This window comes from Ceratotherium simum, chromosome 2, assembly GCF_057802395.1.
Source record: "Ceratotherium simum simum isolate JZ-2026a chromosome 2, ASM5780239v1, whole genome shotgun sequence".
Classification (NCBI taxonomy): Eukaryota; Metazoa; Chordata; class Mammalia; order Perissodactyla; family Rhinocerotidae; genus Ceratotherium; species Ceratotherium simum.
Window position 1 is genome coordinate 48,288,233 of NC_141901.1, and position 16,284 is coordinate 48,304,516.

The following is a 16,284-nucleotide window of genomic DNA, read 5'->3' on the forward strand; positions in this document are numbered from 1 at the left end:
TTGGACACCAAAAGTCAATGGCCCAGCCAGAAATAGTGCTGTTACATGAGCTCCATGGTAGAAACAACAGTTGAACTGCACTGATGCTGGGAGCTCCCAAGGACTGAAAGACTCCAAACTAGATTCTCCATCAGTTTGGCCTGACCAACATCAGCAGGACTTGGTGTTATTTGTTCACAATTGGTTCAACCCAGGAAGATTATCTGCTGAGCTTCTAATATTCAGGGGGGGACATATCAATTTATAGTCTCACCTATTTTTCTAGATTTTCAATAATCCTTTCTCCAACCTTCTCTAGGAAAGAAGGTGATTTCAAAGGCCCAATTAGGACTTTCACTAGGCTTAAGAGCTAAGAGTTCCCAGTGATATCATGGAGGACAATGGCTGCAACAATAAGGCTTTGACCAGGAGTAGGGGGTGGATAGTGGAGACACAGCCAACTTGAACCTCAGTCGACACTCTAGTGCTCCAGCCATGACAAAAAGCCTTCTATTTCTGAGCTCACTATGCTCTCTGCTGCCTCCAGGACTTTTCATGGGTAGCAGTGATAGCCTGGAATGTCATTCTCTTCACCTCCCACTCAGCTCTGACTTAACTATCTCCAATTTGCCCTTAAGGACTTGATTTAGATATTACCTACCAAAGGAAGCCTATCTGACCCTATAGTCTGGGTGAGGGCCCCTCCTGAGTGCTTCCACAGCATTATGTACCTACTCTTATTACTGGGGTTATCTGTTTGACTGTCTCACCAATTAGACTTAGAGTTCCTTAAGAACATACAGGATCTCCTTATTTTTCTTCCAAAAGTGAAAATCACTTTACTGGTTTTTGGGTTTTGTCGCTGTTGTATAAATGACTATAAAAGTACTGCACGTGCCTGTTCCAGTTGTTCCCTTTCTCTATGGATGGTATTATCTAGTAGTGGCTCAAGCAAGAAAGCTTGACATTTATTCATTCAAAACACAACAAAAACGAAAATAGGCATGTCTACTGCATACTAGGCACTCTGCTAATCACTACTGTCCCTGCTATCAGGGACAAGTAACTCATGTGATTAAAGGGAAAGTGCAAGGTACTCTGGAAGTTTACAACAGGTTGATAACCTAGCCGGGGATGGAACTAGAGAGATGAACTGGTGGTAGGTCATCTTTGGGCTGCTTCTCTCTCACTGGTTCTACATCCAATCAGTAGCCTAGCCCTGTCACTTCTGCTTCTGAAATCTCTTTGTCTTTTATCTCTCCATTTCTCTCACTCCTGTACTATCAGCACTACCTACCTTTGCCTGGAATGCCGCAACAGCCTCATAACTGATTAGACTTGATCCCTCCAATCCAGAGTCCATACAGAAGCCAAAGGGATGTTCCTAAAAGGAAAATCTGATCATATCATCTCCCTGTTTAAAAGCTTCCAGCTGTTCGCCTATGAGCTCCAATAAAATTTATAAGCTTTTATGCAACTTGCACAGCCCAGTATGCTGGCTTCTCTCTCTCTCTTTTTCTCCAGTCTCAACTTTTCTCCACATTCCTTGTACCTATGCTCTAAGACATATTAACTTACTAGAGTTCTTTCTCTAATCTGAATCTTGATTCATGCTGTTTCTTCTGCAAGGAACATTCTTCATTCTCCCACTCCCAGCTCATGTGAGTGGCTAATTCTTATTCCTCCTTCAGATCCCTGGTTAGATGTAGTTTCCTCTAGGAATCTTTCCCTGAATCCTCCCACCCCTTCAGACTGAGTTAGGAGCTATATTGTGTAGCACCCTTTACTTCCATCATAATAATGATTACATTCTGTTGTAACTGGCTAATCTGTAAACTCTATGAGGGCAGGAAACTTATTTCCTTATTCACTATTGTATTTGCAGTGCTTAAGACATTATATTGTACATAGAGCTCTATAAACACTTGTTGAATGATTAGATAACTAAAACGAACACACATTATTAAAAATTAGATAATACAGAAAGTAATGAAAAAGGCAAAAATCATGGCTAATCCCACCACCCAGATATAATCACTATCAATATTTTGGCATATATCCTCCCAGACATTTCCATTTTTTTCTCCCTCAAAAATGAGATCTTATTTTATGTAATATTCAGTCAAATTATTGTTTAATCCTAAATCTGTCATTATGGACACCCTTGCAAGTCAGTACATTGCTCTCTGATGTTCTGTTGTAAGCATATACCATACTTGAAATAATTAATCCTCACTTTGATGGATATTAGATTATTTCTAATATTTTATTAGCATAAAGAATACTGAAATAAACATTCATCCTTGAACACATATCTTGGCATATGTTCATACTTGATCATTGTGCATCTAACAGCTAGAACAGGGCCTGGGACATAGGATGCAACCATATACTGAGTGGATGAGTGGATGAATAATCAAATGCATAAGGGAATCAGCTGTCCATAGAGAGGCATAAGAACACTGTGACTAAGAGTTTAGGCTCTGGAATCAGTATACTTATATTTAAATCCCAGCTCTAGCACTTTCTAGCAATCATTAGTCTTTTCCTAGCTTCATGTCCCTCTCTGCGCAAATGAAGATAACGGATGCACTAACTTCAAAGAACTGAATAAGATAATGCAAGTCACGTGCATTCATAGAGCTCTGCACACCGTACGCACTCAATAAATGTTGGTATCATTATTTTTGTTATTATTTAAAAAATTTATTATTAGAATGGAAATTCCTCAAGGTCCACAGGAAGAACGACAGAGCTTCGCTTCATACATTGAAGAAAAGAAGAAAACAGTTCTAATGAGAAAACAGAAAGGAGATAATTAAAAAATAAGAAAAATTGTTCTCATTCAAGCATCATTTTCTCCATGGAAGTGACTGCTCTTTTCCGTGGCAGTAACCATACCTCTCAGAATTTTCAGGGTTTTCAAATTTTTGTGATTTCATTTTTTTGATAAAGTTGCTTTATTAATTATATAACCAAATATGAACTAGTATTTATAACTTTGTGAAGTTTACATATATGTATATGAATACAAATTAGAAAAAATGTTTTGTTCTAATATTTAGGTTTTAAAGACATACATTTGTTTGGGAATTACTCTCATCTTGTGATACCCCTTCCACTGTTGCCTTAGGGGTTATTTAAATTAAATCTTATGTAATTTAAATTTCTTGTGCCCCTATCAGATTGTACGCTCTTTGAGAATGGTAACTTGTATACATCTCTGTATCCTCTACAGCAAGCAGAATCATTCCTTTTACTCAATAGTTCTTAAGAAAAAAATGATTGACTTGATACATATCTTTGGCAATGTTGCTTAGGAGTGAAAACATTGTTGAAATTCTGCAGAATCCCTCTGAAAAACCATGTTTAAAAAGAAGAAAATTCTATGCTTAAGATTGCTAAAGTTTAGGATTCCCCTCCTTCTCTTTTCATTTAATAACTTTTTGAACATCTCAAGACACCAGTGAAAACAAAATCAGGATGCTTGGCACTGTAGTTTAGAGAGCATAAATGGCATTTTTTCAAAAAAATGAAAATGCACTTTACTGGTAGCACTCATTACCCAAGGCTGTAATTACAGAGAAACACTCAAGAAGCACTGAAATCACTGGACCATAAGGCAGCAGTGACATGACCCAGATTCACCTAAACTAGAACAGGAAACCCAGACTGTGATAACTCAGATATCCATAAAGGTAGAAAAGTCCCTTTTAGGATTTTTTTCCCCCGTACAGACTTGAAGACACAACTGGAAAAATGTGCCAGGATGGGTGGAGCCTCAACAGGCTGACTCACTGTGGTTGGATCCAGACTGCCAGGGAGAGCTGGCTTCAGACTATAATTAGGCAAACATTGCAGCTGGTCTTGCTGGCATTTTCATGTTAAAGACAACATTATTAGAAAATGTGTAAACAGGATAGGGCAGTGGAGGTCCCCTCTAGACCTTAGAGCCGCAGACCCCCACCCCTCCATGGCTTCTCTGTAGCATCTGCCATTTTGATTCTGCATATAAAACCAAACCGCACACATTCCACCAACATAACCTCTCCTCTGAATGATCCTCCTTTTCCCCAAGAACCTTGGCAATCACTGGCATTATCTTGGCTCTGCCACTTTAGACCTATACAGCTTTAGGCAAGTTATTTGAGCCTTGGTCTTTTTCACTGGTCTAACGGATGTAATAATAACATCTATCTCATGAGTTAGGAAAATGAACTGAAAAATAGTTGAAATAAAATATATTAAGTATCTAGAAAAGTGCCTAGAGTATTAAAAATTCAATAAATATCATGTATTATTATTAGCCACTATTATGATCTTCTTAATAAATCCTGTCAGATATTTCAAAAGGTTTCTGCTGCTTTCTCTTACTTTACATTTATAATTTTATCATCCCAGTTTAGGTGGAAAACTGTCTTCCTTTAAACTCATCATTAAAAACAAATGTACTTTTCTTGACTTCCCAGTTTCCTATTCTAACCAATTAGTTAACACACCAGTATGCTCCTTAGAACCATTCAACTTATTGTGAACACATTCAGTGAGTACTGAGTAGAGACCGGGGAAAACACAAATCCAATAGAATTGGCTGGAAAAGAGGCCAGGTGAAACACAAATACAGATCCAACAAGTTTAGCTCAGTTGATGAACATTTACTGAGCACTTATTATACATGGGCATCATGCTAGATTCTAGAGACTAGAAAAGGATGAACGAGAGGTCTTTCTGCCCTTGAAGAGCTTAGAGTCAAGGTACATATTTCGAGATTGGAGAGTCAGGGGAGGTATCCTAAAAAAAAGAAAATGGCACCTGAGCTGAAACTCGAAGGACGAGCAGGCTTTAACCAGGTAAAGAATAGGAGGGAAAAGGTATTCTAGGCAGAGGGAACAGCCAGAACAAAGACTTGGAAGTATGAAAAAGCTTTGAATTGCAAGCAATTCAGAATTAATGGAGTAAAAAACATGTCTTGGAGAATCTTGGGAGATACAAGTAGATTTACAGCTTACCTAGAGGAGACAGAATTGTGCTCTGTGCCCACCTAAATAAGAGGAGCTCAGGGTTCCAGTCCCACTACCACCAAACTCTCACCAGCTGAGCTTCCCAACCTAGATAGTATTCACTATTTCAGGTCACAGAAACGACAAGTATTTTCAGGCCCACATTACGAGACTTTGGGTAAGTTCCTTTGCTACTCTTTGTGCCTTTACTTCCTGATTTGTAAACTGGGGTAACAATCATGCTGTCTTCCCAGGGTTGTCATGAACGTTAAATGAGATAATACTGCACATACATGGAATAGTACCTGACACACAGAAAGAGATCAACACGTGCTAGCCAATATTCTCTACGTGCTGCTGTAGTCTCACTCATCCCAGAGATGCTGGGGGTGGGGTGGGTGAGAAATCACATAGGAAGTTTTTCTCAATACATGGCCATTTGTAAAAATCTTTCTGACCCAATAACCTGTCATGATTTATGGTCACGGTACATAAATTCTATGATTCTGAAAAAGTCACAATTTCTATAAGCCTTAGCAATGACCTTTCAAAAAAGTGTAGCCTCATTGTTATTTATTAATTATTAGACACATAGGGGAGAGAGGTTTTTTGGTTTTTAAATTTCTCTTATCAGACCCTCAATCCAGGCCTTTTTTTTTTTTTTTTTTTTTGAGGAAGATTGACCCTGCGCTAACATCTGTTGCCAATCTTCCTCTTTTTTTCTTTTTTTTCCCCAAAGCTCCAGAACACAGTTGTAGCATAGTAGCTCTTCTATGTGGGACCCCGCCTGAGCATGGCTTGATGAGCGGTAAGTAGGTCTGCACCCACGATCGGAACCTGCGAACCCTGGGCCACCAAAGCGGAGCGGGTGAGCTTAACCCCTATGCCGCCGGGCCAGAGAGAGCTTTAGACAGCTCTCATTGGCCTTTCTCTGTGTTCTGGCTTGGTTTCTGTCAGTGGTTCCCAGCATTGAGAAGTAAGGCCTGATCAGCGACATTAGACCTGAATGCCAAGAGAAAAGCACTCAGAACTCCACACCTCCACAGCTGACCTCTGCTCCTCCGACGCGTGACTCAGCCCACTATCTTCCCTCTCACCACAGCATCCGGCCATTCATTATGTCGGTGGAGTCGACACCCCTCACTTCTATGTTCCAAACCACCTCTCAACCAAAAGCAGCGTGCAGGCAGACTGACTTTCGGAGAGCACTCACACAGCTTGGAGGAGCGCTGCGACTCTGCTCGCCCGTTCTGCGTCGCAGCAGATGCAAAAGGTGAAAAAAGAGGAAACGGTTGGGCATTCCTACCCCCACTCCCACCACCAGCACCACAGCTGTTCAGAGGTTTAGTCTTCAAAAGCCACTTAACATGCCTGCAAACTGTCTTTTGTTTTTTTTTTAAACAGTATCCATGAGAACTATGAGCAAAAACCCAAGAGGAGGCTGTTTAATTCTCAGGCACGTGTTTTATGGAGCATATTCTTTGTCCACGAGAATATCTTGGAGGATGTACATTAGGTCCCGGTGAAACATTTCTATTTACAAATTGAGGGAAGATGGGGAAAACCCCGTCAACAGTGCTTTATTAACCCTTTTTTGAAGATGGAATTTTATTATTTTATGTCAAAAGCCATCAATTCAAGAATGAAAGAAACCCACGTTATCTCGGTCTGTTTACACAGTACTCATGTGTGGCTTGATCCCTGGGTAACCCCCAGGGGGCACCAAAGAGCTGTTTCTTTTTTTAGCACACAAGGGGTCTCAGAAATCCTGGGTGCTCTTTCCAGGCCATATAAATCCTAGGAGATGGGTTCTATTGTACCCACGTCCTGGGATCAGTCCAGGGCACAGGAAGCTGGGGATGTATATTACATGACCAGTAATTTGGCTCTTGGTCAAATCCAATGATAAACATATCAAGATGCAGAGCATTTCAGGAGCTGAATCAGGAGTTTCAAGCAACAATGCCAGATTCTCGTTGAGAAGCAAATGGTATGGCTGAGCCACCTCATACTGCAGACAGTATCCAGATATCTAGAGTGGCCCAAGCCAGCCACAGAGAATATAATGCCAGCTGACTGGACTAGGTCTCCTGGGCTCACTGTGGTCCAGCTACAGATTTTCAGGGTGTCATTTAAACTTCCTGAATTTATCTAAGAAGTAAACTAGGGGTAAAAATGGTAAGACAGAACCACTGGTACAGGAAATTACCCATGAACCACAGTCCTCAACACATAGCTAAACAGTGCATATGCTTATTGGGACATATGCTCTTAAAAGAGACACCATTATGGTAAGAATGCCCACAATGTAGACTAAGCCATGGGTCATATTTTGATAAGATATCACTATCCAATGGTACTGCTTCTAATTGGGATAACAATTATCCACCCACGTGACTTACCTTCTCAAAGTCTCGAAGAGCCTGGGTCTGCACCTGAGGGGGCTTTTCAAATGCTCTCAAGAAATGGGTCTGCCCAAAGGGGACCTTTTCACCACTTCTCCAGGTCTGTGACTGCGCTGGAGGGCCTCGATCTTTAGTGTCACTAAGAAAAGCTGCCAGTGAAAGAGGACAACAAAAAATTTTATATAATAGTGGCACTATGATCATTCCAACCTGCACAGTCCAGCAGAATTTGGTTTCTGCAAAATACAAACCAATTCTAGGCCATAAAGAAACAGTTCACCTGAAGTAGCCTGCGGTAGATCATATTAATAATGGTGCCCAGTGAAACACACTCATTTATGTCCACACCCCTCTGTAATTTGATGTTGCTGCTTCTCCACCAAGAAGTGGAGTCTATTTCTCCACACTTTGAATCTGGGTTGGCCTAGTGACTTGCTTTGACTAAGTATGAAAATGCCACCATATGAGTTCCAGAGACTAGGCCTTGAGAGGCCTTGCATTTCTGTTCTTGCCTTCTTAGAACCCCCAGACCACCATGCTATGAAGTAGCCCAGTCCACCTTCCTGGAGGAGGAAAGGCCAAGTACAGGGGGAATGAAGATGCCCCAGCTGACAGCCAGTCACCTACTGCCAGACACTTGAGTAAAGCCACCTCGGACCCTCAGCCCCAGTCAAGCTGTCAGAAGATTGCAGCTATCTGAGTGATGCCAAGAGAGACCAGCAGAAGAAATGCCCAGTTTGCCAAAACATAGGATTGTGAGAAATAATAAATCATTGTGTTTTAAGCCCTAGGTGGGCAAACTTTTCTTAAAGGGTCAGATAATAAATATTTTAGGTTTGTGGGCCATCTCTGTCACAACTACTCAATCCTTCCCTTGTAGCTCAAAGCAGACACAGACAATATGTAAATGAATGAGCATGACAGTGTTGCTACAAAACTGTCATTATAAAAACTGGCAATTGGCCCATGGGCTGCAGTTTGCTGACTCCTGTTTTAAGCCACTAAGTGTTAGGGTGGTTCTACACATGACAAAAGATAACTGAGATAGCCTCTTTTTTTTTTTTTAATCAAGCTACTCGCTGAGAAGTATTTCTACAATCTCTCTATAGAGAATCTTTCAGATTACCATATAGAGATAATAACCATTATTGTAAACACCAACATCTTGAACAGGCTTTACAGGTTACAAAATAGTTTCACATGAATTATTTCTTTTATAAAGTTACTGCAACCAGTGAAACAGACTGATGTGATTATTAAAACCATTTTACTAACAAGTAAATAAAGGTTCAGAAAGTTTGCTTGTCCAAGATTACATCGCTAAAGAGTGGCAGAACCAATTCTATGTTCTCTCCACTCAACCTTCCTGACGGTATACTAATACTGTGTTGTTTTAGCAGCAAAGGGGATTGTAACAGGCCTAAGAGTCAGGAAAAAACAGGCAAAGGGGCAGTGGCTAGATCATTCCATTAATCAAAGGAAGCATTGCCCTGGTTTGGCTAAGCTGCTACTAACCCTATGCGTGCCTCTGAGAAGAAACATTGTGAAAGAATAAGAAATCAGGGCTTCCTCAGGCATAGTACACAGAGAACCTCAGACTGAAGTGGGCTTGGGTTTGTAGACACAGGTAGAAGATGTAGAAAAATACATCTTTTCTTGGTTGACAGGAGGCAACAATGAGCCTTTATTACCGAACAATTTTTTTTTAAGTCAGAAAGAATGACAGCCATTGCAATACACTGAGCTCCATAGACAGTGTCAGGGCAAGTGAGAGCAAAAATGGGCTCTGGGTGACTCTGCCTCACTGAGGAAGAGTCAGCAGAACTGGACGTATGGGCAAAGGAGATCCTAAGGGTCAAGAGGCAAAACGTCATTATAGGCTCTTTTTCTGTCTTTTCTGTTCCTTTTTTTTTTCTTTTTTCTTTTTTCTTTTCTCTTTCCTTCCTTCTTTCCTCCCTCCTTTGCACATTTTTGTCTCTTTTGTTGAAAATTAATTGACCATATATGCATGTGCACCAAAAGCAAAGGCAACAGAAGCAAAAATAAACAAGTGGGACGACATCAAACTAAAAAGCTTCTGCTCAGTAAAGGAAACCATCAACAGAATGAAAAGGCAGCCTATGGGATGGAAGACAATATTGCTCCTGCCCTCCCTCCCGTCCTCTTTCTTTCTGCAAACTTGCCACAAGAAAAAGTCCCCAGATTTTTTTTAATGCTCAGAAAAGAGCATTCTCTGCTAAAAAAAAAAAAAAAAAAAGAAAGAAGGAAAAAGAAGGAAGAGGAGGAAGACAAAAAGGATCGGGAAGATGATGGTAAAGAGAAAGAAGAAGAAGAAAATAATGATGATAAATAGGGTGGATCTAGTGCAGTTTTTTTCTTGTCTAAAAGTATTTAACTCCCCATTACATCATTGATTTTAAAGAAAAAAAAAGAAATGTAAGGCCATATGATTTGCTTTTAAACTGGACACTGACACTGACAGTGTCTTTTCATTTTTGTAAAATTAACATACTATAAAGTGTGTCTTTAGATAGCCCTATCCTTAATGGTATTTTCAATAGCTGCTAACCTTGCCTGGTAGAGTATAGGGGCTTAGACTAGCACAGAAATTTAAAGCAGGTTTTCTTGGCACACAGCACAAATTAGTTATAGATGGAAGTAGTATTTTTCCATCTTCAATTGTCTTTGATTCAGCTTGTATAAAATAGTTGTTGTTCTGTTAATTATACACCACTCTGTGATTGCAAATTAATAGTAATAATAATAGTATTAATAATAATGTTGCACCTGTTTTGTTGACATTCTGATTATTTCTAAGTAAATGCAAATGTTTTAACTAAAAGAAATTAGAAAGAATTATGTCTTCCATGTTTAGGTGAAATTAAATAGGCTTTTTTTTTTTTTTTTAAAGATTTTATTTATTTATTTTTCCCCCCAAAGCCCCAGTAGATAGTTGTATGTCACAGCCGCACATCCTTCCAGTTGCTGCATGCGGGACTCGGCCTCAGGATGGACGGAGAAGTGGTGCCTCGGTGCACGCCCGGGATCCGAACCCGGGCCACCAGCATCAGAGCGCGCGCACTTAACCACCAAGCCACGGGGCCGGCCCTAAATAGGCTTTTGAATGGAAGAAAATTTGATAAAGCATAACAACAATACATTACAGTTAGATTAGTGGGATACAATGGGAAGAGAAGAGCATTTGAAGCTTGGATATGAATCCTGACCACTTGCTAATTGTGGGAATTTAGGCAAATCTCTTAACTTTACTGAGCTTCATTGCCTCTGTAAAAATGGGAATAATAATACTTCCCTCACAGAGCTTTTGTATGGATTAAATGAAACAATAAATGAAATAGCCAGCCTAATATCTTGCCTGTAGTAGGCATCTTCTCCATTCCTCTTCCATTTTTGCCCTAGCCCTCTGATTCTGACCTCAAAACGGAGGATCATGTTGCTCAAAACGAGAGTACGGTAGACCCTTGGAATCTGTAGATTTAATATACACCATTACCAATGCTCATTTTAAGTGACTCTGAAGTCCTTAACAGGTTCAAATTAAAATCTTTTTTCCACATTGTGCATATGAACCATCTGTGCTTCAGAGCTGGTATGAAAAAGGCAAACCACTTAGCAAAGCAAGTAAAACTCTTCATTGATTAAAAGTTTTTGTGAAAAATGGTCCCCCAAAGAGAGCTGTCTTCACTTTGGTTTTGTAATTCAGGTAGATCGCTGGCTAATGTTAGCATGGTAATAGTATGATATGATTATGAATACATTAATAATAATAATAATAATATTTACTGTGTGTATTCCTTGACGAGCTCTGTACTAAGAGCTTTTCTCACTTAATCTCACTTACAAGGTTGACACTTTATTATCCATTTTAATGGTATATTAGAGCAGAGATTTCATTTTAGTGGCAGAATCTATTTTAATCATTTTACAAGTGACTTTAATCTTACAACTACAGAATCGTTAAAAGTATGAAGAGTTCACATAAGTATTTCAGTTTTATGGTTTACTCCACTGTACTGAGAAGGTGGGGAATTATATGCTACCATAGCATGTGCAAATTTGGAAATTCACAAAAAGTCTGAGGATATTGCCATAATGAATTTAAAGGGTCCATAATTCAGGGGAATATGATCAGCAGGAAACCAAGAATCTAACAAGGCAGGCCCATAGCCTCCTTACCTGCTGCATGACTTGTTCTGGGTACCATCTCCCCATCATCCTCTGCAAAATAATCTCTGTGGAGAGAAACACATCGTTAATTAATGAGATAGCACCCCACAGGGTCCCCAATGCCTGAGGTGGCAAGATACCTATGTTCTGTTATCATTTATTTCTCCACAAGAATTCATTCAGCTCCTGCTCTGTATCAGGGACAGTGTTATATGCTGGAGACACAAAAGACAAACCCCACAGGAAGGATTCCTATCCTCAATAAGTACATGTAGAGACAGTTATTGAACAAATAATTCCACAAGTACTGAATTACCATTGTGGTAAAATGCTATGAAGGAAAATGCAGAGTAACTTAACTAGTAGAGCGACTCAGAGAAACTCAGAGAAAGGGACATATAAACTGAGACACACAGAATGTCAACCAGATGAAAAATGGAAACAGAAGAATATTCCACCATGAGGGAACAGCAAAGAACCTGAGTCGGGAAGGAACTTGATGTGTCAGAAGAAGAGAGAAAGCCAATGTTGCAACCAGACCGTGCAGGGCTGTGGGATGGGGTAAGGATAGTGAATTTTATGTGAAGGGCAACAGGAAACCACTGAAGGATTTTAAATGAGAATATGAACGGTAAATGACCGGATTTAGATTTCAGATAGATCATTCCGGCTGCTGGGTGAGACTGTGGAGGGAACAAAAGTGGATGGGGAAAGCAAGAAGTTGTGATGGTTTTAACTGAGGGAAAAAACAGTAGAGATGGAGAGAAGCTTAAAAAAATTCAAGATATGTTTAGGAAGTAGAACTGATACAGAAAACTGGGAAAACAGACAAAGGCTATTAATGGAAATGTTAAAAACACTACGATTCAGTAGCAACAGGTATACCTGCCCAGTACAGTGAAGACCATTATCTCCAGCACAGGGGAGGAAAAAACTCAAAATGTATTCAACAATTACTCGTCAAGCACCTACTGTGTTTTTAGACACAGGAATGCATCAGGGAACAAAACAGACACCACTGCCTGCACACATGGAACTTATATTATATCATAAAGGGAAAGAAGTCAGTACAATGTATAGCAGTAATTAGGGACAGGTACTATAAAAATTAAAGCAAGGAGTGGGGATGGGGAATGCCTGAGGTGTGGGGGAGGAGGAGGAGATTGCAATTTTCAGTAGACAGGTATTCTCTGAGAAGCAGTGAGGGTAGCCACGGGGTATCTGGGGAGAGTCTTCTAAGCAGAGAATATCAAATGCAAAGGCCTTTAGGAGGGACGGTGCCAGGGCGTTTCTGGAACAGCAAGGAGGCCAGTGTGGCTGGGCAGAGTGAGTATGTGGTGAGCAGTAGGGGGCGAAGTCAGGGAAGTAGTGGGACGGCTGGGCAGGGGGCAGACTGTATAAAGCCTTTGGGACATTGAGAGGCATTTAGCCATTGGAGTCTTGTGAGTCAAAAGAGAGATGAACTGAGTGATGAATGTTTTAAAAGAGCTGGCTACTATTTTGACAACAGACTGGGTGGAGAAGGCAGAAATGGAGAGACGACTGCAAAAATGCTACAGAGAGATGCTTTCAACATTTAGCTTATTCCTTAAATCCTGGAGTACTCCCAGTTAGTTGTTCCAAAAATAATTCTGTAGATAGAGATTTAGAGAGCTTCTCCTTTTAAAAGCCAGAAGACATTCACCAGAAGGCGGAGCAGAGCCTGGCATTTATCTAGAAATTGTTCATATTCTTTCTTTTCTGCCTCAGGGCTGGATCTTGGCATGAATCTTCATTTTGTTAAGTTCCAGATGGACATGAAAGTACCAGACAGGGCACAATGGACTATACACACCACCTGGCAATTCCTTATTATTCAAAATCAGATCCCCAGCTTGTGGTTCTTCCAGGCCCTCTGCCTCTTTCTCTTCTCCACTTCTCAATAAAAATTTTCCCTGAGGCTGAACAATGGAAGAGATGAATGTACTACTTAGGGATTCCCCTCTGTTGAGATAAAGCAGGGGAAGGACGTTGAAACCATCAGCCAGAACAATGTCTTGAAAAATTTGTGAGGAAGAAACTCACACTTCACTACTGCCATTCATACATTGGATGGATTCCATTATGCTCAGCCCACAGACCTAGGTAACTGTGCATCTGCCGTCAGGAGCAGGGTCATTCCTCAGGCCAAATTCAGCCCATCCAATATGTTTTATTTGGTCAACACAAGGTTGACCCATTTCTAACTTCTCTTGGAAAATGAATGGGTCTAGCAACACTGGGCCTTTCTTCCCATATAGGAGGATAACCTGCTGCCTTTAAATAAAACAGACGTGTTCTCCAGCTTGCCACAGTCCCTGTCACTCCTTATCCTTGTAGTCCCAGCTCATGCACTCATTTACGATACTTGTCTGGCTCCTTATAGGTCTCTGAGGCTGTTACCCTGGTATAAATCAAGTGCAGACAGAAGTTCATTTCTGCTTTAAGACATGGTCTTGAGTAACTTAGTGGCTTCAGCACATAATTAATTAATTTGTGATAAGCTACTAACTGGCTTATAAGTCACTTTTATCTCTCTGGGCTCCAGTTTCCTCAAATATTTGTAAAAGAAATGCATGAATTTCTAAGGTTCCTTGCAGTAATTATGCAATTATATTCTAATAGATGCTTAACCATAAAACCCATTTTAATACTTTCCATGAATCCAGGGAATTTTCCAGACATGATCTCATTCAATCCTCCTTGCTCAGAAGATTCCACATTCTACATGAGGAGCAGGTTACAGCAAGGCGATGCATGGTCCCATGAGATACTTCACCTTCTCCACCCCACCCACACCCGCTCTGAGCCAGCTGCCTACCCAGTATGAATCAATAACTGGAAGGGTAGTGAGGTTGCTTCGGAGGGGTACTGAGTTAATGGGATTATTGTAGTCTCGGGAGATGTTTTAAAAACCACTGTAACTCTATTAACAGCTCAAGTTCCCTCTCTTATTGCCAGAGAGTGGGACTCACTCAGCTGCTCCAAGAGGTTGGTAAGGAATTTGATGCTCCCGCAGGAAAGGGGCTCATAGTGAAGAAACACAGGGTATATGTCTAGGGGATTTCAATTTGTGACAACATCTGATAAACCAAAGTGCAAAGAGAATTAGGGTATGCTAGAGACAGACTCCAAGCCTGGCCACATATACACACACAAAGCAGTAAGAGATGTTGGTAAATTCTTCCATATTACCCAAGTCCGGAAAAAAACTTGTATATCTTTGTCATAGTTTCTCAAATTCAAGTGTTTCTAGATTTTTTTTTAACATCAGTCCTTGAATGACTCATGCTCAGCTAGCGTGTGGTTCACCAGGGCACTTACAGCTCTCTTGCATAGATGCACATATATAATCTTTCCTCCAAGATACTTTTACCTTAAATGTGCTTTTCCTGTTTAAATGAACTATACTTTCCCTCATGAGCCTTATCCTTTTTCTCCCTACCTCATCAATCTGTCAATACTGATACCAATTCCACTAAAAGTAGACCTCTTAATTTTTGCCAAGACACTGTCCTACTTAATTCGAAGAATCAAGCATTTTTGCAAGTACAACCCACCCCCCAGCTGTTTGCCCATTTAATTTCTGCATGGTATATTACTCACATTTTCCTGATTTGCTAATAACTAGCTATGAAGATACTGGACTCAAACAATACATCAAAATTCAACATTGCATATTACTAGCTTTTCCTACAGTTTTCCAGGGTGATTAGCTTGAGAATGAGCAGAAAATAATTGCTCTTCTCAAAGCCATCTGCTACACTCTGGTACTCTGACGCTGTCAAACTGTGCTCTGATGATTTCTTCCAGTAATTTTCTAAGTCTGGTAGCTTCAATTATCTCAAGAATATCCAAGGCACTCAGTTTTGCTTTGCTGGAAAATGGCCACTGAAAATGGCCACAGCTCCTTTCCAAGTTTTGAGCAGCTCGCTGGTCCCACTAGTCTGGTCTCTCATAATATTGTGGGGAAGGGTGGAAACTTGGGTCCTTCTTCCTTAGTAAAGGCTAAGATTAAGATGAAGCCTGCAGAGAGATATTTTCTATAAGGCAGCCATAGACCATCCTTCGCAAACTGCACATTTGGTGGTGGTGTATTTTGACCTATTTAACCTGTGGAGTGAGAAGAGCAATGGACTGTGTTAATGGACCACAGTATTCATGAGCAATGGCAAGATGACAATCGTACTTCACATCACAAAGCAGGCTACGCAACAAGTCTTTGGACAGTATGAGATATTAGTATCCCAGGACCAAAATCACCCCCAGACCATTTCTAAGGAAATAGAAATAGGCCTGTCTAGGACCCATTGCTTTCTCCTTGGTCTCATCTAGTAAGACAATTAACCTAGGGATATTTCTTCCCATATGAGTGTCCAAACTCTCAAAGGGGTGGGTACTTTTTCAGGCCCCACCCCAGGGCAATCACATACACGTGGGTTGTTCCAGCACCACACAGTCTGGCCCCCCTATTTCATCACACTCACCACCACCCTGGCTTAACGTCTTTAAGCCTGGGGACAAAGGCCATCTCCCAGAGACATTTTCTATTTTTCAAACTTCTTTTTATATGGTTTTCTTATTATAAATAGAAATTCAGAAGGAGGAAAAGCAATCTGCTATAGTAGTACTTACAGCAAAAAACTGGACCTTGACTGCCATTTTTAGAGTTTTTCATTCCATTTCATAAATAT

General features: G+C 40.5%; 1 protein-coding gene across 4 annotated transcripts in view; it reads right to left on the reverse strand.

Moving 5' to 3' along the window:
* The window catches only part of PDE4DIP (phosphodiesterase 4D interacting protein), a 198,988-nt gene that overhangs the window by 140,824 nt on the left and 41,880 nt on the right, over positions 1-16,284 (reverse strand). For all 4 annotated transcript variants that reach the window (XM_087444629.1, XM_087444580.1, XM_087444575.1 and 1 more), the window contains exons 2-3: positions 11,582-11,637; positions 7,382-7,533 (exon numbers count right to left, since the gene is read on the reverse strand). In XM_087444629.1, the coding sequence (XP_087300755.1) occupies positions 7,382-7,533; positions 11,582-11,637 (208 nt within the window). The remainder of the gene's footprint in view (positions 1-7,381; positions 7,534-11,581; positions 11,638-16,284) is intronic.